We start from the raw sequence: 25882 nt of genomic DNA on the forward strand, positions 1-25882 counted from the left end.
ATTACAAAAGAGATTGATAAAGTTATAAGGCCCAATTCTGGAATTTATTTCATGGGTGTAAATCCAGAGTCACTCTGCTGAAGTCCATGGCACCCTGTACTGAAGTAAATTCAGAATTAGGCCCATGTTTTTCATACTGCAAAGGGAGTTCAAAAATTAGGTAACATAAACCAGGAAACAAGCCAGAATGGGAGTAATCAGCAAATGGGCCAGAGGGGGGGTAATCCTCAAATGGAATAAATTATCAGGAAAGGTGCCTGAAATGAGGAGAATAAATACATCTAAAAGAGAGACGTAGATGTGTTTGGAGAAGGACGGGATTGATGCACAGGGTGAAAAAGCAAGAAACTGGGATTATATTTAAACCAAATAAAAGGTGGTTACATTAGAGCCGGATAAACATTTCCCGTTCTCCTGTCTTATGTTCTTAGGTGATTTGCTGCACATCAGCTTTTCAGGTGACATAAAGCTGGAGCCTTTGGTTTAGGGTGGAAATATATCCTCTCACTCAGAGTGTGGGCCTTCTCTCTCTCTCTCTCTCTGTCTCACACACACACTGAGCCTTCTCTCTCTCACACATACACGCATACAGCCTTCTCTCTCTCTCTCTCACACACACACACCCTTCTCTCTCTCACACACACACACACTCTCTCTCTTTTTCTCACACACACACACACACACACTGAGCCTTCTCTCTCTCTCTCTCTCTCTCACACACACACACACACACACACACAGAGCCTTCTCTCTCTCACACACACACACACACTTTCTCTCTCTCTCTCTCTCTCTCTCTCTCACACACACACACACACACACTGAGCCTTCTCTCTCTCTCTCTCTCTCTCTCTGTCTCTCACACACACACATACTCACTCACTCACTCACTCACTCACTCACAACAGCCACCATTTGTCTAGCCCTCCTGCTGGAAAAAGGGTGTTTGGTGACTGCTGAGCAAGGAAAGGATGGGACGTGGGGGTCGGACAGGGATAAAATAGGATATTAAAAACCCATAAACCATGCTGTGTTGCTAAACAGTACCAGCATGATCTATAGTCTCTGGATTAGCATTTCTGTTGAAGTTCATATCTACTCCAAATCCCAATTATCAACCAGATTTGCAGACAGAGCCTTGCACAGCCCCCATCTCCTCACCACTCCATTACTAATGCCGTAACTTCCTAGAGGCAGGATCCCAGCACTTTGCATGGAGCGCAGAGTTCAGGTTGCGGCGCTGTGAACACTGACAGCAGCCGTCACGGGTTTGGTGCTGAATTACTTTCTCCCTGCTGTAACAATCTCCATGCCCCAGTGTGTTGGATTCCAGGAGAGCTGCATTAATGTGTCCTGTCTGCAGGCTTTTAAAAAAATATGTCAGTGGGAGCCTTGCTCCTGTTCAAGGCAACGGGCCAGGTTACAGCCTCACTTGCTTTTCTCCGAATCGCAGGGATCTATGGTTGAATTATTTAACTCTTGCCTCTGACAGAGGTGAGCCAGTGCCAGGCATTTTCTTTCTCCTCCCTCTTGGTTTACTCTCAGATAAACTTCATGGAAGCTCTTGTGCTTAGCAAAGCATATGCAGGGTAGGAGAGAGCATAAAGCGTAGCCAGCGTTGCAGTGTCTATGCAGTTCCTGGCTTGCAACAGATGATGCGCTAACCCTGAAAGCCTGGCATGCTCAGAAAGGAAAGCATCAGCTTCTCTCTGGAAGTAATGACTTCAGCGCCCCAGGGTGGGCAGTTGTAGGGCACAGAGAACCCGTTTAAAACTGCACTCAAGTTGGATGTTTCCTTTTTCACTTGTTCCACCCGATGGCACTGAAAACTAAGACAGACCCACGAGTATACCGTATAATGGAAGAGCGAGCGAGCGAGAAAAAACGCCACATGGTAGTTATTGATTATGGCCATCTGGTAAGACAGTAGCTTGTTTGTACCATGCTGGATCACAGACTGCCCCTGAAAGCTTTCTTTTACGTGAGTGGCACGGGTGGTCATTGATTATAAAGAGGCAGCCACAGCGTGGTCCTAAATAACGATGCTTCGAACTTGCACACTGATGTTCTCTGTAGATCTCGGTACATGTCACAAAGATGGGAAAGGGCTATTATCTCCACTTTAGAAATGAGGAAACTCAGGCACAGAAAAGTTAAGGTCAAAATTGGCCTTTTATTTTATTTATTCAGGTTTTTAGGGCCAAACATCCACTGCTCCAGATGAAGCCAATGGGAAAGGAGGCCCAACTGGGCACCCAAAATCAGAGGCCATTTTTGGCCTAAGCGACTTCCCCAAGGTCACACAATGAATCAATGGCAGCGCACCCTGCCCACTCCAGCCAGTCCAGCTCCCTGTGCACTGCTCCTCAAAGCTTCCTGCTGGTCGGGCACTAGCCCATCTTAGAAAGCTTTTGCTTTGGGTGATTATTTTGCTTAGCCAAGGACATCCTGATATTTTCTCCCCATTGCAGGTATTTCAAGCTAACACTGATGTCACTGAAGTGGTCCTGAACAAGATCCACGCTCCGGTGCTGACTCGGTTTGTCCGGATCCGTCCCCAAGTCTGGCACAATGGGATTGCTCTCAGACTTGAGCTCTATGGCTGCCGCATCACAGGTTAGGAGATTTCTAGTTCTTTCCCTTCTTCCTCCCCCCTCCTGTTCCTCTTGCCTGTGTGAGCCTCTCCTATGTAAAGCAGAGCAAAGGACATTAATTCTTCAATACTCCTTCGGGACAGATCACAGACACACCCTGCCCCTTATTCTGCCTGCCTTAGCCTCCTCAGGGGCAGTGCCGAAGTCCTGGCCTTGCAGGGGGAGGACACACCCAGGCTTTTTTGACAGGACATACCTTTTGTAAAGGAAGCTGTGACCGTATGATCAGCAGCCAGGACTCTGCTATGAAAGAGATGTTTTTAACAGACTCAGAAGTAGATGTGGGTGAGAAGCCAGCAATTGGAGGCAGGGGATGATTTGCACAGAGCTTCCAAAAGTGAGGATGTTCTGAACGTCCGTTGAGAGGTTCCTGTAGCCTCTGAGGGCGGCAATAAAGGGAATTACAGCTGGTGTAAGTGTTTTGACATTTCAGTACCTAGCAGTTAAGCGCAGTGGGACGTTGCCCTGTTAGCATAACGCTGACACACTTCAATGTGTTATTGTATGGTTTCTCTCTCTCCCCTGCTCCTTTTCTCTCTGCGCAGATTCACCCTGCTCCAACATGCTGGGGATGCTTTCCGGCCTTATCTCAGACTCCCAGATCTCTGCCTCCTCAATCAGAGGGTACGACTGGTCCCCTAGCATGGCGCGGCTGGTCAGCAGCCGCTCTGGATGGTTCCCACGAATCCCCCAAGCCCAGCCAGGGGAAGAGTGGCTGCAGGTGGACCTGGGAGTCCCTAAGAATGTGAAAGGAGTGGTTATCCAAGGAGCCCGAGGAGGAGACAGCATCACCATGGTAGAGGCTCGATCCTTCGTGAAGAAGTTTAAAGTGGCCTACAGCATGAATGGCAAGGACTGGGAGTATATACAGGACACCAAAACCATGCAACCCAAGGTAGGGCCCGTCTATCGGAATAAGACCTTTGAGGACGATAATACTGGGTTGGATAGCTCCACATCCAGCCTTTGCCCCACTCACTGTCCCTGCTGGCCTGTTTTTCTTCACAGTGGGGTTGGTTAGTCCTCAGAGCGAGCACAGCATGCAAGGGCTGTGGTGGTGTGGGGATTGGGCCATCAGCCCCAGGCTTTCACGACATTATCCCCATATTATTGCACTCCATACCTGCTCTGCCTGGGGAAGGTCTGATTCCCTTCATCTCCTGCACCAGCCACTGAGAATGGAGAGCTCTTTCTGGAGCTCCCATCCAGTGCCTGGTAGGAGCAGGCAGAGCTGATGGTACATCAGGAGGAACCTTCCCCTCCAGGAGGTGTGACCATCACCCATGCGATCCTCCCAGCTCCTACAAGTAGGAGGATGAAGGAACCCATTGGACAGTGTGTGGTTTCCCTGCAGAGAGGCTAAATACACCTTTTAAAGGAAGATGCCTTCTAGGTGTTACTTAGGGTACGTCTTCACTACCCGCCATATCGGCAGGTAGCAATCAATTTATCCAGGATCGATATATCGCGTCTTGTTAAGACGCGATATATCGATCCCCGAACGCGCTCCCCGTTGCCTCCGGAACTCCACCAGAGTGAGCGGCAGTAGCGCAGTCGACGGGGGAGCCGCAGCCATCGATCCCGTGCCGTGTGGACCCCAGGTAATTCGATCTAAGATACTTCGACTTCAGCTACGCTATTCACGTAGCTGAAGTTGCGTATCTTAGATCGATTCCCCCCTACCCCCCAGTGTAGACCAGCCCTTACCCTCTGAGACAAGAAGGTGATGTAGGACACATGATGTTCTCCACCTTTTCTATACCACAAATCTCTTTTTGCCTATGGGGACAATCCTGAAACCTCCCTTTCCCATCTACGTGGGACTCCCACTGCCCCCAGATGTAGCACTTACGGGACAGGCAGGATGATTGTGATCCCCCTGCTCTAAGGAATTAAGTCATTGGATTCTAGTGAACTTCTTCGTGCATGTGTATGTGAATGTTTCTCATCTTGAAGGCTTGAAAGAGTTGAACTTTTTGCAACACTGTAACAATCCCAATCCCACAAATGAGTTTTGCAGGACTAGCTGCGACAATAAACTTAAATTTGATCCCAATACACAGGCAACTGAAAGGGGAGATGTCTGCAATGCTTGTTCAGTAGCCACTGCTTAGACACGGGAAAAATGAGAATTCAAATGATCCCAGACAATAGCCTCTCTATAAAAGCCAGGGACAAAATGTGATGTCATTTATGCTGGAAGCCAGTGGAGTAAGGCCAGCCTTGCACCAGCGTGTAGCTTGGATGGGAATCTGGCATGGGCGATATAAAGTTTGGGCCGAGGCATGTGGTATGGTTTCATTAGAAACAGACTCTGTGGTTCTCTTGAGACTGAGTTGGGGACAGCATATGTTCACTCACAGAGCTACAAATTGGAAATAAGACCCAGAGTAGTACAGCCAAAACTGTCTGTTTCAGGTAACAAAGGACATTGCCAGATCTGCGCTATCTAGGCTGAACCTGAGGTGCCTTCTAATACAAGTTTGTTTTAGCCTCTTGTTTTCCTGCACTTCCTTCCCCATTTTCATACTTTGTCCCTGATCTGTCATACATGCATGGACTGTAGGATAGCCCCAAGTCTGGAAATCCTCCTCATGCTTCTGTAGCTTACTGCTACAGATACCTTGTTGTATCTACTGTGCTTCAAGTTCTTTTGCTTTATGACAATGGACAGTGATTTTGGACTGTGGAACAAAAGGTTCAAATGAACATGAACTAGTAATTGGTTTGCCAGAATGCTTCATGTTCCAGGTTTGTTGGGGGATAATATACATGATGCATAGAGTAGCTTCTCTCTCTTTGCAGCTTTTTGAAGGTAACATGCATTATGACATCCCTGAAGTCCGAAGGTTTGATCCCGTTCCTGCACAGTACATCCGGGTTCACCCAGAACGGTGGTCTCCAGCAGGGATTGGGATGCGTTTGGAGGTGTTGGGCTGCGATTGGACAGGTATGAACCTTGCTTTCATTTCTATACCTGGTCAGTAGGACATGGTACTATTTCTTGAAATAATAAAGTAGGTGGGATATAGTTATTTCTGTCTCCCTACATTCCCACAGGAGGTGGTGTTCTAATTCTGCAACCTCAGCAGAGGTAAACCTGAGCTGTGAAGCTACAATTTAGAGCATGATCCAAATCCAAACTTTTCCATACTAAAATGTGGTCAGATTTGGTGCTCCGCTTGAGACCAGATCTCGTTGCAAAGTTTGGACCCAGATTCAAGCTATCCCAAAGTTTTGCAGGATTCAGATGTGGGGTTTGGGCGCAGGCCTGTCTCTGATTCTCATTTACTATCTAAAGGGCGATCATTTCCCATTTTTAATGTTAATAATTATACTACACATATGTTTAGAGGCCCTAACCAAGATCAAGGCCTTGTGCTAGTCATTGTACAGACATGTAGAAAGAAACAGTCTCTCTCCTGAAGATACAGGAGATACAGCAAGGTGCAGAGTGACTATACAAGGTCACAGAGCAGGTCATTGCCAGAGGCAGGAATAGAGCCATGGTGACTTGATTCCCAGCCCAGTGTCCTGTCTGCTAGATCTCTGCTAAGGAATTTTTTCTCTGCCGTGGAGTACCACAGAAATCCTGATGCTGATGCATCTTGAGACAGTTCTAGAACTTCTAGGACAGAGGTGGGCCACATCCGGCCCGTGGGACTGTCTTGCCTGGCCCCTGAGCTCCCGGCCGGGGAGGTTAGCCCCTTCCTCTCCCCCGCGCCACCAGTGCTCTGGCCTGCTGCTCCTGCCGGGCAGCACGGGCGGCGGGGCTGGCTCCAGCTGGGTGGCGAGGCTGCGAGCTCCTGCTGCTCTGAGCAGCATGGTAAGGGGGCGGGGCGGGATGGATAAGGGGCAGGGGGTCCCCGGGGGCAGTCAGGGGACAGGGAACAGGGGGGGTTGGATAGGGGGTGGGGTCCCAAGGGGTGGTTAGGGGCAGGGGTCCCAGGAGGGGGCAGTCAGGGGACAAGGAGCAGGAGGGGTTGGATGGGTCGGAGGTTCTGAGGGGGGCAGTCAGGGGGCAGGAAGTGGGAGGGGGCGGATAGGGGGCGGAGGCCAGGCTGTTTGGGGAGGCACAGCCTTCCCTACCCAGCCCTCCATACAGTTTTGCAACACCAATGTGGCCCTTGGGCCAAAAAGTTTGCCCACCCCTGTTCTAGGATCAGGGAACCAAAAGTTTATCCACCTCATTTTCATAACTGGAGCAGCTGCTCTTGCCTTGAATGCAGAGGTATGGCCCATGAAAACTGCAGAACAAATTCACAGAGGTCATGGGGAGTTGTGCCCATTTACACCAGAACTAAATTTGGTCCTCTGAGTCGCAGTGTGAAATGGTCCATCTTGGTCCATATTTGAAAAGACCAAAAAAAAAAGCAAATTCAGCTTGATGCTGTCCCTTTGGGCTAGAGGAATATCCCTGTGTTTTTTGGGTTTTTCTAAATAATACAATGATCTGTTTAAATCTGGATCTGGTCTCCAGATGTCAGTGATAAAGAGGTATGATTTCCATGTAAAACAACATCTGTATAAGGCATTTTCTTGTAAGAATTCCTGCTCCAAGAAGCTTAAATGACGTATAGCCCACTGCTAGCCTTTTGCTGGATTTTTACTACCTCTTTCTTCTATTATGTATACAAAATATGTTACGATCATTTACCAGCAAATTATAAAACAAAACAAAAACCAGTAAGGGTGAAATCTTGCCTCCATAGAAATCAATGGCAAAAGGTCCCATTGAGTTCAGTGGGGCCAGGGTCTCACCCTAAATTATTTAACTTTCAATCAAGACAGGATATCTTTCTAAAAGATAAGTAATAGGACAAACTGAAATTCCAGGCTTGATGTGGACACCTCATGCTGAAGTTTTATGGCCTGTGATATGCAGTGGTCAAACCACATAGTCATAATGGTCCCTTCTGGCCTTAAGATCTATGACATTTTGAAAACATTGATTCGTAGCCTGCGGCAGGTTTTCAGCAGAGCAACCTCCCTTTTGGCAGGTGTAAATTGCACCCTCAGTTGAATTGTGGAGGCAGATCTGAGTACTTTTGTCTTTGCCTGTTATATATTTAGTAAGGTGACCAGATGTCCCGAATTTACAGGGACAGTCCCGATATTCAGGGCTTTGTCTTATATAGGCGCCTGTTACCCCCCACTCCCTGTCCTGATTTTTCACATTTGCTGTCTGGTCACCCTAGTACTTAGACATCCACATACTCAGACATGCTCTGGCGATTCATTTTGTGTGTACAAATTTTTTAGATGTAACCCCCAGGTCAGCATGTGTTGCGTGTCGCCCTCTGTGCCTGATCCACAGTGGATGTGAGTCTGTTACAGCATCCAGCTAGAGCCTGGCTCTTTGAGGCAAGCTGTAGAGATTCTTGCTTTTAACTAGGGAGATCCCTGCTCCAATCCCTGGTGTGTCCGTCAAGATAGCAGGCTCAGACAGCCACAGTTTATACCCAGAAAAGAGAGAACAGGCCTTAGAGTAGCTGAAGATGTACTCATTCTGGGCCAGATTTTCTCCTCTGCTCCATCACTTGTGTGCTGCTCTGGCAGTGCCAAGGGAACAGGAACTGGTGCAATCCCGGTTGAGACCTCCCCTAGCACGGAGGAGTCAACAATGGGTGTAGAGTCAGCAGAGCAAGCTTCTATGCCTCCTTCCCTCTGCAGCTTTCTGCTATCCCCAGATGACAGACAGTCCCTTGGGGACCATTGCCAGCTAGTGTAGCTTAGAGCAGCCCCCAGGCTACTCTAACCTGTGCTAAGCCAGGCAGAGAATTGACTCCATGATGTATCTCCCACCTTCCCCCACAGCTCACTCTGTTGCAGCAAAGAATCCAGACCATACTCTACAGTGCAGCTGTCTCAATCCTTTCTGCTTTTTGTGTAAGTTCACCTGCATGGCTCTGTCCACAGTGAGCTTTGAACTTGTGCTAGCAACAACCTTGTTAAAAAAGGCTCGTCAAGCACAGTTTTTCCAAGTAGTGTCCTTGACCATCATTTCCCAACATGACTGTGTAGTCCTTTGTAGTTTGCAACTTTTAAAAGGAAAAACTGCTGGCCACAAATGCGCTTAACTTAATTTATTTACAAGAATTCATCGCTGTAACGGTAGCATGGTTTGTAATTCTGGAAGTGTGGGAGCAAACCTTGTTACAGTTGCTTTTTCAAGCGATCTGGGGAGTGGAGAGTACCTGGGGTTTCATGTAAACTACAAAACCCAACCAGTTACAATGAGGCAATCCCTCGGTGTGACTAACGGCTTGTCTACACAAACAATTAGAGTGTGAGAAGCTGGGGTGTGAATCCACGCTGCACTACCCTGCCTCGGTCTGGCTATCCATGTGCACTCTGCTGATCCTTGGAGCTAGTCCTATTTCAAAGAGGACTAGATCAAAGCGCTCTAACAGCTGTCAGCAGGGTGCACATGGTTAGTCTGCAGCAAGGTAGCGTGGGGTAGATTCACCCCCCCTCCCCCAGCTTGCTGCAACCTACTCGTTCGTGTAGCTGAGCCTTAAGACATGGCTCTGTTCAGTAGGTGAGACCCAAACATGTTACCGAGCTGTGCTTAAGTCTGGCTGTGAAGCCCAAGGCTGTAGCACTTGCTTGGGAACAAGGTCAGGAGCGTGGTTAAAACACAACGATTGAAAATGTTTTCAAATAGGGTTACACATTGTAGAGTGGACCCTGCCCAACTGCCACTGTTTCTATCAATATCTAGTGACTTTATCGATTCAAACAGGTAACTAATAGCAACTAGGGTCAAAAATGGGTTGTTGGCAGGTAGCTAAAAAAAAGCTGAAGTGACCGGTCAGCAACTGGCTCATATCAAAGACGTGCTAACATTTTTCCTCTGAAGACTGGAGATTGATGAACATGAGCTTGTGATTGCTCTTCTCTCCTTTGAAGTTCCACACATCTGGTTTCAGTTGCCCAACAAATTTGCACCATGATCAGCAGGTACCTCTCGCCGCACGGACACTGCCCAGTGGAAGAGAAACCTTCTCCTTCTCACTTTCCATTTCACACCCCACGTTGGCCCTACGATTTTCATTATCTCGTCTCACCATCTTGTCATGCTCCACCATAGTCACTGATTCTCAGGGTACACAGTGCTGGGCAGTGGAACGATACCAATTGACAGCAGCCGAGCATCTGGACTGCATATAGTACTTTGCCTTTCAAGGTCCTTTCCCATTGTCACATTCCTACTATAAATCTCAAAGCCCAAGAACAGCAACAACAAAAACACATACCGAGTGGAAGTAACTTGCAGCTTTTGACGTGTTGCCTTCAGCTGATGGTTTTTTGGTTTTTTTTTTAATGACCGTTTTTGTGCCTTGCTGCTTGCAATTTGCTTCTCGGTAACATTTTGCAGTTTTATGGGGTAGTAACAAATTTGGACTTAAATATTAGGAGGCTTTGAGGTTGTTCAGTATTTTACCATGAATAAAAGGCAGCTGAAAGGAAAAAAGGAACCCAAGAGTTTATGTGCAATATGTTCAATCACAGAAGCTGGGAAGCAGTGTATGGAAAATATTCAATGTATTTAGCCATTTCCTTCAGCTGCTGGCTTTATTAAATAATATCCTGAAGGGTGCCGATAAAGAATCCTATTCACATGTAATAGAGCAAAGAAACCTTTTTAAAACTGGGAAGAATGCTGGACTCTGCTGACTGCTCTACTCCCCATGTAAACAGAGAGGAAGATGGAACTTAATGTCATGTACCATTGGTCTTAATATCTTCTTGCTTAAATTTCCTTGCCACCTGCTTTTAGGTAGGTTCCCAGAGTCTATATGGAGGAGAGGGAAATAGGACAGAGCCACTTTAAATCGTCAGGAAGATGGAGCATGAAACCAGATGCTTTCTGCTTTGAGCCAGAGCGTGCTAGGGATTCTCTGGGTCCATTTGTGGTTACATCATTTGTGGTGTTGAGTGACTTGTTTTTATAAAACTGGCACAATTGGTGGGAATATGTTTTTATGTAGTTATGTCTTTATGAAAGAAAGGAATGTGCTGCCTGGGATCTCTGTTATCCAGCGTAACAACAAACCTGCTAGAGCTAGTATATACATACATAGTAAAAAAACAGCCTGTCGGTTTAAAGGCGATCTTTATCCTACAGGGTCCACAGCTCAGAGAATTCCGTATTTCCACTTCGGGTGTAAAAGAAGCCTCACAAGTGATTCAAGCCATGCTGACATTTGTAGCATGTTGGAAATTATTGCTGCTTTCTTGCCCTCTCATGATAAGATTCAGAAAGAAGAGTTCTGTTTGGTTTCCTCTGTTGGGCTCTCTGAGGATGAGGCTCATTATCACCTGTTCTCCTTCATTGTCTTTATGCAGATGTAAAGCCCACTTCAGAGACACTGAAGCCCACCTTGAAGAGTGAGGAGACCACGTCTCCATTCCCTACTGATGAGGAGACAACAGAGTGTGGTGATGGCTGTGGAGAAGGTGATGGTACGTACCAGACCCAGGCACCCTTAGCGCAGTAATTGATTGGTTAACAGTTAAGTGAACACTCTTGTCTTTCCATTGGCTCCTACCCAGTGGGACTCAGTCCTGGAAACCTGTAGAATGATAGTACTCATAAGACTCAGGGTCAAAGTCTGATCTGTTATACCAGGGAAGGATAATACAGTGAGGGAGAAAGGAAGGATAATACAGTGGTAAGGACACTAGCCTGGGACTTGGGCGATTTGGGTTCAATTCCCTGCTCTACCACGGATTCCCTGTGGTCTCTCCATGCCTCAGTTTCCCATCTGTAACATGGGGATAGTAGCACTGCCCTACCTCAAACACGTGTTGAGAGGATAAAAGCATTAAAGGTTGTGGGATGCTCATATACTATGTTAAAGGGACCACATAAGCACCATAAATATGTAGGGCATTGACTCCACTGAATTCAATGGGCTTACTCCGTTGTAATTGGAAGCAGAGTTTGACCCTTAGAGTTGAGGGTTTGGATAAGTACCCTACAGCATGGACATTTATTCAGACCTCATGATTTGGCAAACTTTGACTAGAAATTGCATCAGAAGAGGCTTCCAGGTGAGATTTCTGCCAGTGTTTTGACCCATCAGCTTTAAGGCCTGGATGGAAACATAAAAGGGGAACCTAATGAGATCTTGAAACTATTTCACACCGTTCATAATGATTCAGTTCTAGAAATGTGAGCCGCAGCACAAAGGGCCTGATCCTCGCTGCACCAGTGTTACACCTGTTGAACTCCTCTGACGTCCAGTGGAGTGACTTTGGAATTCAGGATGCCATTTTTCGTTAAAGCCACAGAAATCAGGAGTGCCATGCAGTGCAGTGTGAGACGTACTTTCTACCCTGGTGATACGTTTTAACGTGTAGAGCCAGTACCCAAGATGGTCCCCTTCATATTTTGCTGTGATTTTCATCCTCCAACTTCACAAGCAATGAGGCATATTTCTCTGGACCATCAGATTTATGAGACTTCAACAGAAAGAGTCCTTCTCCCTGGGGAGCTAGATTAGGTTGTAATAAAAGGAGCCAGGTCCACACTGCTTTATTCTAACCTGGGACTGGGTAGGGAATGGCTCTTTCCACTGCACCGTAGTGTTCACCTGATGGCTATTGCCTGGGTCACTGAGCTCTTGCTGACTGTCATTAACTTTGGGGGCGTGATGATGTAAAATTTCCTCTTTGTTCAGGAAAGCTACAAACAAGCCTTTGCTATATTTGGCCCCTCCACTGGTGCTTCCCAGTCAGGAGCGTATCCTCTGACATTCTCAGCGTGCTGCTTTAGAACCTAAGTCCCTTCTCTAGCCTTCATGCAGTGACTGCCCTGCTCAGATGGCATTGCAGCCTCTTCTCTCCGAGACTAAGCCTCCTCCGGGCCGTTCATTGTGCTATAGCAGTGTCCATACAGGATGTTACTGCACAGCAAGCTGGCATGCTGTAGAGTCACACATTGGCTTGCCACACGGTGTTAGACATGGCCTGAACTTCAAGCCTCCTCTGACACCCGCCCCTGTGGCCCAAGAGCTATCCCTGTCCAAAGTTCTGCTACTGAGGGCTCTGTTCACTTCATATAATAATGCTTTGAGCTGAGAATGAAATCTGTCCAGAGGTTTCAAAGCACTATGCAAAGGTAGGCAAGCATTGTCCTCATTTTATAGATGGGAAAACTGAGAGGTTAAGTGACTTGCTCAGGGTCACAAAGTGAGTCAGTGGTGGAGCTGGGAATAGAACCTAGCTCTCTTCCGGATTATTCCACTAGACCACTGCTGCCCCATAGCTGCATAGGTAGCATTTTCATTAGTGGATAGTGACCCAGGGGTGACCATTCATAATTCCAGGCATCCTGTTCTCTTCTGGCACGAATGCTTAGATCTGTCACTCGATAGCTGGGCTTTTGAGGCACTTGAGATTCTTCCTTTTTTGGAGCCAGAGTGGAACTACACTGCACCACAAGGGCACTTGGGAAACATTCGTCTCTGACATTTAAGAAGGAATTTAATATTTGGCCACTCCAGGGGATGAAGAGAAGGTGCTGATTAGAGCCTGGAAGCATTTGGTGCCTGCATTTATATTTGCTTAGTTTGGTGGATTAGCTGAAGGACTTGATGTGAGCATTTTGATGATGCAGAATTTAAGGCTGATCCTCAGAGCTGTCGAAACATGAGATAGGTTGAAAGCATCCGTGAGAGAGAGATTTCATGGTTTCTTCAGTATTTATGACTTGCCAGCTATTTTAGTTTTTAAATAGTATCCTTCTATTGCAGGTTGTTCTTTAATCAAATTTTATTTTGTTATGTTCCTTTTATAAGATGCCCAGCTTCCTGTAGGATTCAATTGCAACTTTGACCTCCCTGAAGACCTGTGTGGTTGGTCTAATGACCCTGAAACAGATTATACGTGGTCTTTCCATTCTAGAAGCACCTGGTTCAGCAATTCAGGACCAAGCACCGGGTCCTTACCTGGTAAGCCATTTCATACATTATAAGGGGAAAGGGGGAAAGGCTATGGCATTTTCTCCATGGAAAAGATTATTGCAACGCTGCTTAACAGTGGTAGAGATTCTGGAGAAGTGGATGTTTTCCTTTGTTAATTCTTCGGATATTCAGCTTTGTGGTCCGATAACCATGTCACTGAATTACACTAACTCTCCACTAGAGATGGGCTTGAACCAAGCAGCCTGGTGCTGAATCTCCTCCCCCACCCCATATAGGGAAGTTTGGACTTGCATCAAAATCCTGATCCAGTTTCCTCACGGGGACCCATCAGTACTCCCCACCGTGTGTTTCCCTTCTTGCTATGGGCACACACATCATAATAAGTCCATGGCTGGACAGAGCTTGACTTCAGCTATTCTGCACCCTGTGGTTGCATGGGATAGACTTAAGTCATCTGTCGGGATTGAACTCGCCAGGACCTAAAGATACACAAAATTCTGCTTAAGTTTTACTCTTGATCCGTTCCGGCATAGGCCTGTGTTGTGGGAACAGAGGATTTGGTGTTCTAACTAGAGCTGAGTGAGCCTTGCAGGGCTTAGCTGAAGAGAGTTTTGCTAAGATTTGTTTGCAGAGATTGGAATGAGACAACCCCTGCAAGTTTGCTTGGAGGCAGAAGTTCCCTATCCCTGTATCTTGGAACCAGCCCTGAGACCTGTGCCATCTTCTTACCTGAGGTGTTGTTGGGGGTACAAAGCAGGTTCACCAGCTTCCAAATAACTTGAACCTATGTTCACTTAATTTTGATGAACATGGACTGAGTTTTGTGCAGGAAATTCAAGGGTCCCATTGAGTCAGCCTGAGGTTCAGATGAATATTTCACCCAGCTTTGCTTCCGTTCCAGATGCCACATGGAGGCACAAGGACTTTAATGCCTGTATCTAAAGAGCATGAGGATTTGATGGATCGAGTTGACCCCTCCCATTAGCTCTTACCAATAGATTTGAGTGTTGAAACCAAAACATTCAACCTGTCAGCCACATGACAGAGGCACTGGCCAGAGTGACAGTTCTAACAGCCAACTAGAAGGCAGCATAGGGAGCACCTGGCAGGCAAAGCCAAAGAGGAATGCATATATATATATGAAATACATTGACCGATGAGAGTCCACTACACCTCTACAGACACCTCACTCTTAAACACACACATGCGTGCACACACACTTTTACTTATACACACACACACGCACACTTTTTCCCATTGATCAATGGGGCGCCCAGATCTCTTACAACCCCCATCAGCGCTGTATTAAGCACAGGCTCTCTGGACATCTGACAGATTCTTTGGCTTGACACAGGTTACAGTGTGAAAAACGGAGAAACACATTTTCATATTTTGAGTGTTTATCTCTTCAGCCTTTGAGTGCTTGAGAAGATTAATATCTGAAGATCACTGGGGCCTCAGGCAACAGGAGAGAACACTTACCGCCAGTCCCAGGCTTAATAACCCTCCCCATCTCATTCGCTGTAATAATGTTTAATTAATGTAATAAGCCTCCTGCAAGTAGGAAAAAAAATTACTTATTTTTATAACTCAGACTCAATTTTTCATTTCATTTCCTCTCCCCCGAGTCTTCCTACAATTAATTGCCCTTTTTTTCCTTAAAAGACTCGTGTGTGTTTGTTTAGGGACAATCTGGGATGAGTGATGCTCCTGCAGAGGATATGGCCTTCTCTGTGTGTCTGCAACATTAGTGGAGTTTTCTTCCTCTGTCCTTCAGTTTCTTACCCTGCCTCTCTTTTTCTCTGCTACTTCTGAATTGCAGGTCCCTCTAGTCCTTAGGGCCTGTTCCCCAGCCCAGTGAAGCCAGTGGGAGTCTTTCCGTTGATTTAGTGAGCTTTGCAGCTGGCCACCACAGAGAGATTTCTCTGAGTAGTTGTTGTTTGCATTACAGTGGCAGCTAGAGTGTAGCGGTGGCCAGGTTGGTCCCAGGATATTAGAGAGACAAGGTGGGTGTTGTCTCTACAGTAGCGCCTAGAGTCCCCCACGCACTTTGGGGCCCCATTGTGCTAGATCCTTTACAGACACATAGGACAAGAGAGTCCCTGCCCTGAAGAGCTTACAGTCTAAACAGACAGGACAGACAGGGAGGAAACAGAGGCATCGAGGGAGGAAGTGATTTGCCCAAGATCACACAGCAGATCAGTGGCAGAGCTTCGAATAGAGCCTAGGTCTCTTTCTGAGCCTGGAATGCTTCATGACGACAAAGGCTGCTGAAAGGCGAGCTGGCTCCCCAAAGTGGTGCTGGCCCCTTCTCCTCCCTCTGCCGCCACTCTCACCTGAAGCGCCGAGTCCGTGAGAAGAGCTAGTGGCTTTAGAATCACAGCTGGCCCTGCCACGTTGCTCAGTTACACCCTGTTGTTTTGAGAAGAAAGTCAGACACGATCATGTATGAGCCTGGCTGGCTGTGAGCGTGTCTAGCTTTTCACTGCATTGAAGAAATATAAAGGGATGTATACAAAAAAGGACCATTGGGTCTAACTTTGTTCCCACTTTAAGAAATTAGGAAGGAAAACACAACACAAAGGGAAACAACTATTTGCTTTTTCCAGCTTTAAAAAGAGACCTGTAATGTTAAAAAGAGCCTCTTGTAGCCTGCTGACTGGGAGCAGAATAGCTATATTGTTAGTTCAGACTCCTTCATTCCTCTGATGGTTTTCTAGTCACCCCCTCCGGCATTTTGCTTCTACTTATAAAACTCATCGTCAGATACCAGGCAAGAAAGGATGAAAAGTCCTTTCTGTTCAGGGTGGTCTTTCCTTCTGAACCCCTGCTCCTACAAAGGGTGAGCAGTTGGGTGAAGGAGAGCAGCTGTGCTTAGTTTAGGGGCAGGGCACATGCTAATGAGGGGTTCAAAGTTGTTGGAGATCCTTAAATTTTAAGGTGCTGACCTGGAACGTTTGGCTCTCCCATGATAGAAAGAAATGCACTGTGCCTTTAAGAGGTATTTGGAATGTGTTTCTGTTTCTTCTTCAGATGGCAAAACAAAAAAATTAAATTAGAAGGAGGGGCCCTGGCTGAGTGAGCATGGGAAGGAGGAAGTGGCCGTGCCGAAATATCATCTGAAAGGCATTTAAAGTCTGTCGAAAAACAGGCTCAGATTCCTTAGATATCTTCCCATTTCATTGTGTGTGTGTGTGCTCACAATTATTTCTCTTCTTTAGCATGGGTAATGGCTCCTCGAGACTGCCAAGACATCCTCTGCTTTCATTCCACTAGTTTTATTTCCAAGATACTCTCACAGGCACCTTGGAGTTTCTTTTATCAGCACCATGTTCCTTGTGCTTTTAGCGACATGGATTGTCTCTATTTCATTCCTTAAAACCTCCTATGACAAATTCAGCTATCCCTACTGGTGAAAGTGGAGCCAAGCTGCTCAACTCAGCAGAAGCCTGTTCTTACTCCAGCTGCTATTTGCCTTTTTGTGGGGCAAAGGAACCCAGTTTCTTCCACAGTCGTGCCCCGAAGAGGGATTGCAGTTTTTTCTCTATGGATTTTCACATGCTTCCCAGATTTCCCCCGTTAGCTGCCTTGATGGAATTTATCACAATTTGCAACAAGATCAGGTTTCAATGAGGTTCTGGTCCTACTCCCCCGGAAGTCAATGGCAAAACGCCCATTGGTGTCAGCGGAGCAGGATCCAGGCCTGAGAGACCTGAAGATAAACCCACTTATTCCAGTTGTTAAGCTGAGTGTCTTGAGACGGATAGGTGCTGACGAGCCCTGCCAAAGTCATCATCTTCACTGACTGCCAGGAGTCTGAAAAGACACTGGGCATCATATTTCCAACTGGTATAAATCGGTCTTGTTCCATTGCCATCAGCGGAATACGCCAGCTGAGAATCTGGACCACGGATGTTTAGACTTTTTTACGGTTGTTAAGGAAATGATTAGAAGATGTTACAAGAACACTGTCAGTTTAGAAATCCTGGGACTGCATCGTCCCTCCCTTATACGTCCACTCCTATCTAGCCAAGTGAGCAAAGGTTTTTCAGATCTACGTATGGGAAATAAGCACCTGTATGAATCCACCATTGCTAACCACACCTGTGACTCTACAAAACTAAAATTTTACAATGTATCTTTCCCCCTATTGTTGTACTTTCTCTGAGACTGAGCCATGAAATCAATGGAGAGAATTTCACTGTGTTTTTTGGTCTGTAGCCTGCTTCACTTTGGGGGGCAGAAGTGCTGCCGTACTTGGGTTGCAGACCCAGCAGGGGAAGGTTTATTTGTTTAAAAATATTTCCAATGGGGAAATGTTTGCATTGCTCTGAGGTTTTGCAAGAGCTCATTTTGTAAAAATAACACAAATATTGGGCCATACTAAAGCTGCTAGTGACCCTTTTACCATCCTTGTGTTATTCCTCTGGAGTTTTTAAGGGCTAATTTTTTATCGCAGTCCATGAGAATTTAGGCACTCGGACCCCAATCCTGCCCCACTGAATCAATAAAAGCCAGGACAGGTCCCAGTGAGGTTCGGGGCAGTATTTGCAGTGTTACGTCCTGCTCAGTGTCACTAAGGGTGACACAGTTTAACCCTTTGAGGCCAAGCCCCATCGCTTTGAAGTCAGTGGGAGTTTTGCCATTGATTCAGTTGGAGCCGAGTGAGCCGTCCAGTCCTAACTTCCGTGAATAGACCTTGATCCTTGCGAGCTTTGCCAATACCCCAGCTAAGAAGGAGGTAAGCTGCACCGCCCCAAGAACAGACCCCGAACCACATAGTGAGTTACAGTGTGATTGCTGATTCTTCCCTTGCTCCCAGCCCTACACCTGGTGCTGATCCCTTCACCTGGTGCACCAACTAAGCTGCTCAAGCCACTCCCCACACCCATGCACAAGAGGGAGAGCAGCAGCCCGGCAATGGCGGTTCTTTGGCCCCTCCCTTCCCCCTGTGATGCAGGTAGCCTGAGCCAGGGAGAAAGGGAGTCCTTATGGCCCTTACCCTCCTGCACTGCAGCACAGCCAGTGCTGTGTCCACACTCTGTCCCTGAAGGCCTGGCAGAACTCCCGTTAACTTCAGTGACGGTAGTACTTGGCCCTAGGCTTATACACAGAGGCCAGTCTTCCTTTTGTGGCATATACATGGACGTTTGCATTCCTTTGCTGGTGTTTGGCTCCACGTACAAACACCCACATATTGCCTGTAAAACTGGGCGGGAGTATTCTTTGGAAAGCAAAGAGGATTTTTTAAAATGTTAGGTAGTGGACTGGCTCGCCCCATGGATTCATGAAAATGGCTCAATGGCGAGTGACTCCCAGGGCCAGGTTTTGAAACGTGTGAGTGCCCAACATGGGTCAACAAAAACGGATGCCCGGATTGTGTATGGCATGCCTTTATTTGTGGGTTGATGGCTTTCGTTGTGCATGCATAAAAGTGTGTAGGCACACAGATCGATGTGTGGGAGCCTGGGCACATGCACATCCAATTCATACAAAAGTGCGCCGTTTCCATTGGTTTGTAGGTGATCCTCATACAAATACTGAGAACATTTATCATAAACATCTGGCTCTAACTACTACTTGAGCGTCTGAGGGACTGAGCACCCACCACCAGAATTCATATGGCCCTCATCACCATATTGGAGAACCCCACAATCAGTATGAATTTTTAGCATACCAACACCCCTGTGAGGTAGGGGAGGATTTCACAGATGGAGAGCTAAGTACAGGGTCACACAGCAGGTCAGTAGCATAGCTCGGAATTGAACCTCAGATCAGTGCCCCGTCCACTGGACCATTTACTGCAAGCTTGGAAGAGCAGGAGCTAGCTATAGATACATAGATACAGATGGACGTGGTAGTTGTGAATATGACCTAGTGATGGAAATCACAGACAACAAAGCTCTGCAGCTAGCAGCAGGACATGAAGACCTAAAGGAGTGGGAGAATGTATTTGCTTTAGCCAATATGAGGCAGGTGTTGGTGAGGTGCGGTGCTTTCACTGAAAGTCCCAGAGGAATTAGCTTGGTAATAATGATCAGTGCAGTGACTTGTGAAAGAGGTCTAGGTGAATGCAAAGATCCTGCATAAGAGTAGCAGTTGTAAGTCAACAATGTCCAGTGAAGAGGAAACTCTATGACCTTTGACTGAGAATTGTGGTAATTGATTGTCTATATCCGACCCAATGTGTTCTGTTGGAACACCGCCAGATGTGCTGCTGTGACCAGTCATTGTATCTGTTTTTCTTGGGAGCCAATTGTTGTGTATTCAGGAACCAAGTACAGATAGATTGACCTTGTGAGATAAACTGCTGTACCAACTCATGATTTAAGCATGACCTGAGCTGTGAGACTTCATCTCCTGCTGCACCTAATACTCTCTCAGATGGCTCGCTAGTAGGAGGGGAAGGTGCTAGCCAAAAGAAGTGTGTGTTGGCCAGATGGTTTGTTTGGATTTCCAGATGGTTTGTTTGGAGGATCAGTCTTCTGATTGATCTGGGGCTCACTAAGGTGCACATATAATTGATTATGCTGTTGTCTGGTCGGTGACGGTTGCATGTTCACGCTGCTCTTGCTCTACTAAATCCAGATGCATCCATAAATCTCCATGGGAAGTGACAGAAGGACCGATTGCAGAAACAGCAGTAGGCTAACATGCCTGAACATATTTGTCCTGCGCGCTGGCCTTTTGAACCTCTGATCCCAGGTCTGTGGGAGCCTTATCGACTGTGTCATTAGCAAGAACAGATGCTTTGAATCAAAGATCCAGGGAAGTGGCTGAAATGCATTTTTTGATCCTGAAAGGATTGATCAAATCTGTATAGTCTTTCTTCAAATGTTTTAGCAACACAAGAGATTTTCTTTCAGGTGTCTTCTCTGCGCTGCAAGCCTTCCATTAACTGTGTCAAAAATATCAACGACTGGAACAGCAAGGCTCAGACATGCTGAGTCAGCAATTAGCTCTGCGGTGGCCTTGTTTAGTTGGTCTCAGCATGTTCACAAGGCTTTTCATTAAGGTCCCTCCAGCCATTAGAATGACCCTCTAGCTTCATGTTCAAATGGCATAGCAAGTAATGTCTGCCTTTGCTCAACTAGTCTCTCTAAACTGCATTATAAAGCACAAAAACACATCCCAACAAAACCCGCTGTCCGCTGCAGGGGAGCAGTTGGTGGAATTGCCCAAAGAATGAGCACACCTGTGAATCATACTACTTGGTATTGTTCAAATAGGTCAAGGCAGCACTTTATCACTCCAAAAAGAGATCAGCCAACAGTCCTTATAAACACAGGGAACTTAGAGTTTCAGCAGGCTACTACATCTCTGAAAGAGGTTGTGTTGAGGCGATATTGGATTGTTTTTGGCAGCATTTCAGAAGATTCTTTGATTACACATACTGCTGGAAATGGGAAGAGTTAACAGGTCAAATCAGCCCTGCTATATAAGTAGACACAATTCTACTGAAGTCAACATATTTTCTCCAGGGCTGGATTTAGCCCAGGATGTTTTCCTGGCCCAGCGGTGGCGTGATGCACAGCCAGATCAATGTGTGCATGTGCACAAAGCAAGGTGCCGGTGCCATGTTTTCTTCAACTATGTAATTTGTGCAACCTCCTGCTTTTTTCAGAGCCTTTGACCATCTTCAAGACCTTCAGTGGGAGCTAGGGTTGCTCAGCACCTCACTCGATGAGGCCACTTTTATTTAGATGCCTAAATGAGGATTGACTCTAGCTTTGGGAAGCTAGGTATACAGAGGCCACATTTAGGATCGAGGCCCCCATTGTGCTAGGTGCTGTACAAACGCATAGGAAGACATCCCTACCCCAAACAGCTTACAGTTCAAGGCACCAGTTCAGCAATTGGATCCACCAGACAGCCCCTGGTACCAGACAGCGCCCCGTTGACTTGACTGGATCTCTCCAGGGACACAAGGATCTCATGGCAGGATCAAAGTCTAAGAAGTCAAGCAACACATGGAGGATGAGGATACAGTCAAATATACTCCATTTTCAGAAAGTGCTAAAAACTCAGAAATCCAAGTGGTGTTTTTTATTCATGACTGGGTGACTTGCCTGGGAAGCAGTTTTAACTTCAAGATAATTATACTGTTGCTGTTTGTTTTTTTCTTTTGAGGATATTTTTTTGTTTGGTTGGTTGGTTTTGTTTTTCTTTTGAAAAGACTGGCGGTGAATTACAGAAAGAGAATTTGAATTCTGGAGACCTTGGCGACTGATTATATCTTATCACTGCTTATGCGTGAAGTACAGCTTGTTCTCTTTGCTTCCTCCACTTGTTTATCTCTTGCATCTTCTCCTCCTCCACCACCACTCTGTAGTGAATCACTAGTCCCCTCCTCCATTAGAGAACAGCATGGTACTTTTTCAAATGATTTTCATTCAGCTGGGACTTGGCAAACACTCTTTGATCTTTTCTTTGCTGATGTTTGCATTAAAGTGGACAAAGTGGACAAATTCATGTGAAGTCATTGGAATTTCTCAAGGAATGAATGTGTCTCTGTTACTTTTTGATCATATGTCTAGGAAGTACACAAAAGTTTGGTATTTTGGTCAGACAAAATTTGACTTTAACTTCATTTAGCTGTTGCAGCAGCAGTAGAAAATTGATTGTATGGGTTTTTTTGGGTGGGAGGGGAGGGATCTGCCTTTTGGTGTTTTGAAACCTGAGTTCAGTCAATCTACAGGTCTCTGTTTTAAGTTCTGGAGATGCATTTGGTCTGATTTTCAAATTGCTCAGTGTTGAACTAATTCTTCTGTTGATATTGGTGGTAAAACTTCAATGGGAGCAGACTTAGGCCAATTAAGAGCTTTTCAAAATCCCACCCATCAAGGTCAAAGGAGCTAAGACAGCAGAAGTGCAGTAGGGAGAGGAAACTACACATCACTAAGCCTGGTGTTATCCGTGTCAGAGTGAAGGAAAGGAGAAAAGGGCTGCCACATGTATGCTAATGACAAATACCAGCTATAGAGTTCATTTTTGTATTGGATAGGCAGAAGAACTGGCACAGAAAGTACAGTAATATCCGCAATAACTTTCCTTCTAAATTCAATGTATTTCAGAATTCCAGGGCTTCCTCATATTGTATTACAGGAGTAGCGCATAGAGGGGACCACATGGTTCTTTTGTGGAATTTATTTTAATGCCATGGGTTAGATAAAGATATCGAGTAGTCTAGATCAACCCAGCCAAGTGCCATGCTAAAGGCCTTTTGCTGCTACATGCATTTCCGAGTCCAGTTACATCTGTGGACTTCGTCTGTGTGATCAGATGTGGTTGGCCTTTATAAGTACTGCTATCTGTTCCTCCTCCCTAGGGATTGTTATATGGTTATAGTCTGAAAAGTGACTTGTGTGTTTTAAAAAAGCATCACTGTACTCAACACACCTGCTCCTGGTGTTTAATGCTGTCTGAGTCATATTTGCTTATTTTTCTTAGAAAAACAAGTTTGATCTCTTATTTGCACTTCAGGGCCAATCCAGCTACAGCATGGAAAAACGGAGAGCTGGGTTTATTCTGCCTCACGTATCATCAACAAAATTGTCAGCTAGGTTTTGATTGCAAAGTACTTACCGCTGGTGATGAAAAGAGTCACAAAGAACACAGCTTGATAAGCTTGATATCCAGATAGTAAGATGCGTTTGCAATGCTGGCGGTTAGAAAAATCAACTTCAAGCTTGTAAGCTAAGCAAATTTCAGGCAGAATAAATATGAACCCCCCCCCCCCCAGTGTCATTATTATAGAGTCATTTTTTCTGATGATAACTGCACTGAAACTTGTCCTAATTACGTCAATCTTTGGCTTATGCTTCCCAGTGTCATTATTGGTATCCTACTGCACTATGGCTGCTGGTGAAAAAGACATCTCCCTTACTGCTCAGGCTTTTTATTTATACAGTGGGTATTTCTCTTTCAAACACTAAACTCCACAGAAGTACTGAGTGTATGCTTGGTACAGCCCAGGTTTTCTAACTCCCAGTAATATCTCTTGATTTATCTGGATTGTTTGCAATGTTGCCCTTGGCAGGGCTAGTTTTGTCTCAGTCCCTGTAAAATCCTGATCTTGTCACAGAATTCTTTTCTCTAGAATGTTTCTGTCACTATTGGTTTTCACTTCACAGACATACGTCTCAGATTTCCCAACAGCAGGAACAAAGTTTTCAGTTTATTTGTTATTCCAGTCTCTCCCTCCCAACAGCTACCACCCTGTGTATCTCCCCTCCATGAAACAGTGCTGAATGAATGTGCAGCAGTGTTTTTGTTTGTTTTTAAAATGAGAAACACCTCAGGATTGCCCTAAGTATTGCCCAGGGTATTTTGTTGGGATCCCTGTTGTGAATCCTCTGAGGCTATGTTCTGAGCTAGTTCATGCTGGATGTACAGCAAGAATGGACACACTTATTCTTTCTGCCCATTTTTTGATTCAGCACCAGTAGAAATTAAGCCCAGTATTCATGTTCCAAATAAAAAGAAAATCCCAGTTTGGGGATATGTTTGAATCTGAATATGAAGTTCACCTGGCTCTATAAAGCAGATGACTCACTAAACAATTGTGTGTGAGTTTCAATTACTATATGATACTCAAAAAGGGTGCCCCTTAATGTCCACAGTGTAGGTTCTAAGGACCAGCATACTCCATGAAGCAAAATATGAGTTGATGTCCTTTAGAAGAACCAAGAGATGAAGCATCACACAAAGAATGTATTGTGGGCTCCGTTTTCAAACCTGAATACCTAAGTTAGAGCACCCAACTTTGCCCGTGGGTACTCAAATCAACATGGGCACCCAAAGACCCATTTAGGGCTCTTGTTCCCATTTGAGCATCCAGGTATAGATCCAAGTGCCCTAACTTAACTACCTGGGTTTGAAAATTGGTCCAACTAATAGGTGGAAAAGTAATCAACCCTCTGGGACAACAACATTGGGTTCCTATTGGAGAACTTCTCCTTTGGATGAGAACTATGAAGTGCCATCAGCTGTGCTTGCTATCCTCTCCAACTGAGAACTGGAAGGTGTAACATTCATTACAAATGCTAAGAGGTGATCTGATCAGGTTTTACTTCTTTTCTCCTTGAACAGAGAGTAAAAGCTACTTGCGGCCGCAGAGCAGTGGAGGGAGAGAGGAACAGCACACCCGGCTCCTCAGCCCCATGATCTACTTGCCCAGGAGTGCTGTCTGCATGGTGTTCCAGTACCAAGCATCGGGCGGGAGTGGGATAATGCTGCAGGTGTGGCGGGAAGCGAGCCAGGAGAAAAAGCTGTTGTGGATCATCTCGGAAGACCAAGGGGATGAGTGGAAAGAGGGACGGATCATTCTGCCAAGCTATGATATGGCCTATCGAGTAAGATGATAAAGGGCCATTTGTTCTGAGCTTCCAGTGGCTTTTAGTGATAGTTATGTCAATATTTCAAAGGGCTGTGCCCATTCATCATTAGGGAACGTTGTCGAGCGGAGCCGTTTTCATTGTATTTCTTATGTTGCTATAGTAACTAAATAACACTCTATTTGTTATTCAGAATGTGCCTGTCTTTATACACAGACTTAGGTCTTTGTTCATCCTGTTGCCTTTTATATTCCTGAAATCTCCCCTTTTACAAATATTTTCCTCCCTTTTCTTTTAGATGATTATCAGGTAATCTGACAAGAGACACAAAGCCCTAAGGAGTAAACACAAACAAATCCTGCCAGCAGAAAGGTGGGGAGGTGGGAGGGAGGGAGCCCACTCTGAAAAAGTGAATGAAAAAAAAGCAAACACCACTTTCCTGACATTGGCTCCAAGTCGGGGTGTTGCGGATGGGGGAGGGTGAAATAAGGTCTGTGTGCACCTTGAGACCAGAAGGCATTCAAGGCAAGCAAACTTAAGTGCCCGATCCTGCCTCCATTGTGTCAGTGGGAAGAGGATCGGGCCCACATAGATACGACCCATGTGCCCAGTCCTGCAAAATCTCTCCAAAACTGCCAGCACCCCATTGTGAAGTTAATGAAAGGGTTTGCAGAACAGCGTATCAATCTCTTCTCCAGCCAAAGAGCAGCTACGGTTGGCTGGTAAGGCAAGCCAAAACTCAGCCAGCTAGCCAGAGAACATGTGCTGCCTATTCTTACTTATTATTGAGTCACTGTGCTCAGCATTGTCCAAAACAGAAGGGAAAACATGGTCCCCGCCCTGTGGAACTTAGGGTCTGACCCTGCAGTCTCGACTCCTGCAAAACTCCCAGTTGAGGTCAGGAGGGGCTTTGCTTCTGTGAGGACTGCAGGATTGGGCTTCAAGTTATCAGTGAAAA

At 46.0% G+C, this 25882-nt stretch overlaps 1 protein-coding gene across 6 annotated transcripts in view; it reads left to right on the plus strand.

Annotated features, from left to right (window-relative positions):
- Positions 1-25882, plus strand: part of NRP2 (neuropilin 2) — a 123617-nt gene that overhangs the window by 60677 nt on the left and 37058 nt on the right. For all 6 annotated transcript variants that reach the window (XM_005306054.5, XM_005306052.5, XM_005306053.5 and 3 more), the window contains exons 8-13: positions 2472-2616; positions 3200-3549; positions 5460-5604; positions 11007-11123; positions 13463-13615; positions 24680-24942. In XM_005306054.5, the coding sequence (XP_005306111.1) occupies positions 2472-2616; positions 3200-3549; positions 5460-5604; positions 11007-11123; positions 13463-13615; positions 24680-24942 (1173 nt within the window). The remainder of the gene's footprint in view (positions 1-2471; positions 2617-3199; positions 3550-5459; positions 5605-11006; positions 11124-13462; positions 13616-24679; positions 24943-25882) is intronic.

This window comes from Chrysemys picta, chromosome 11 (assembly GCF_011386835.1).
Source record: "Chrysemys picta bellii isolate R12L10 chromosome 11, ASM1138683v2, whole genome shotgun sequence".
Lineage (NCBI taxonomy): Eukaryota > Metazoa > Chordata > Testudines > Emydidae > Chrysemys > Chrysemys picta.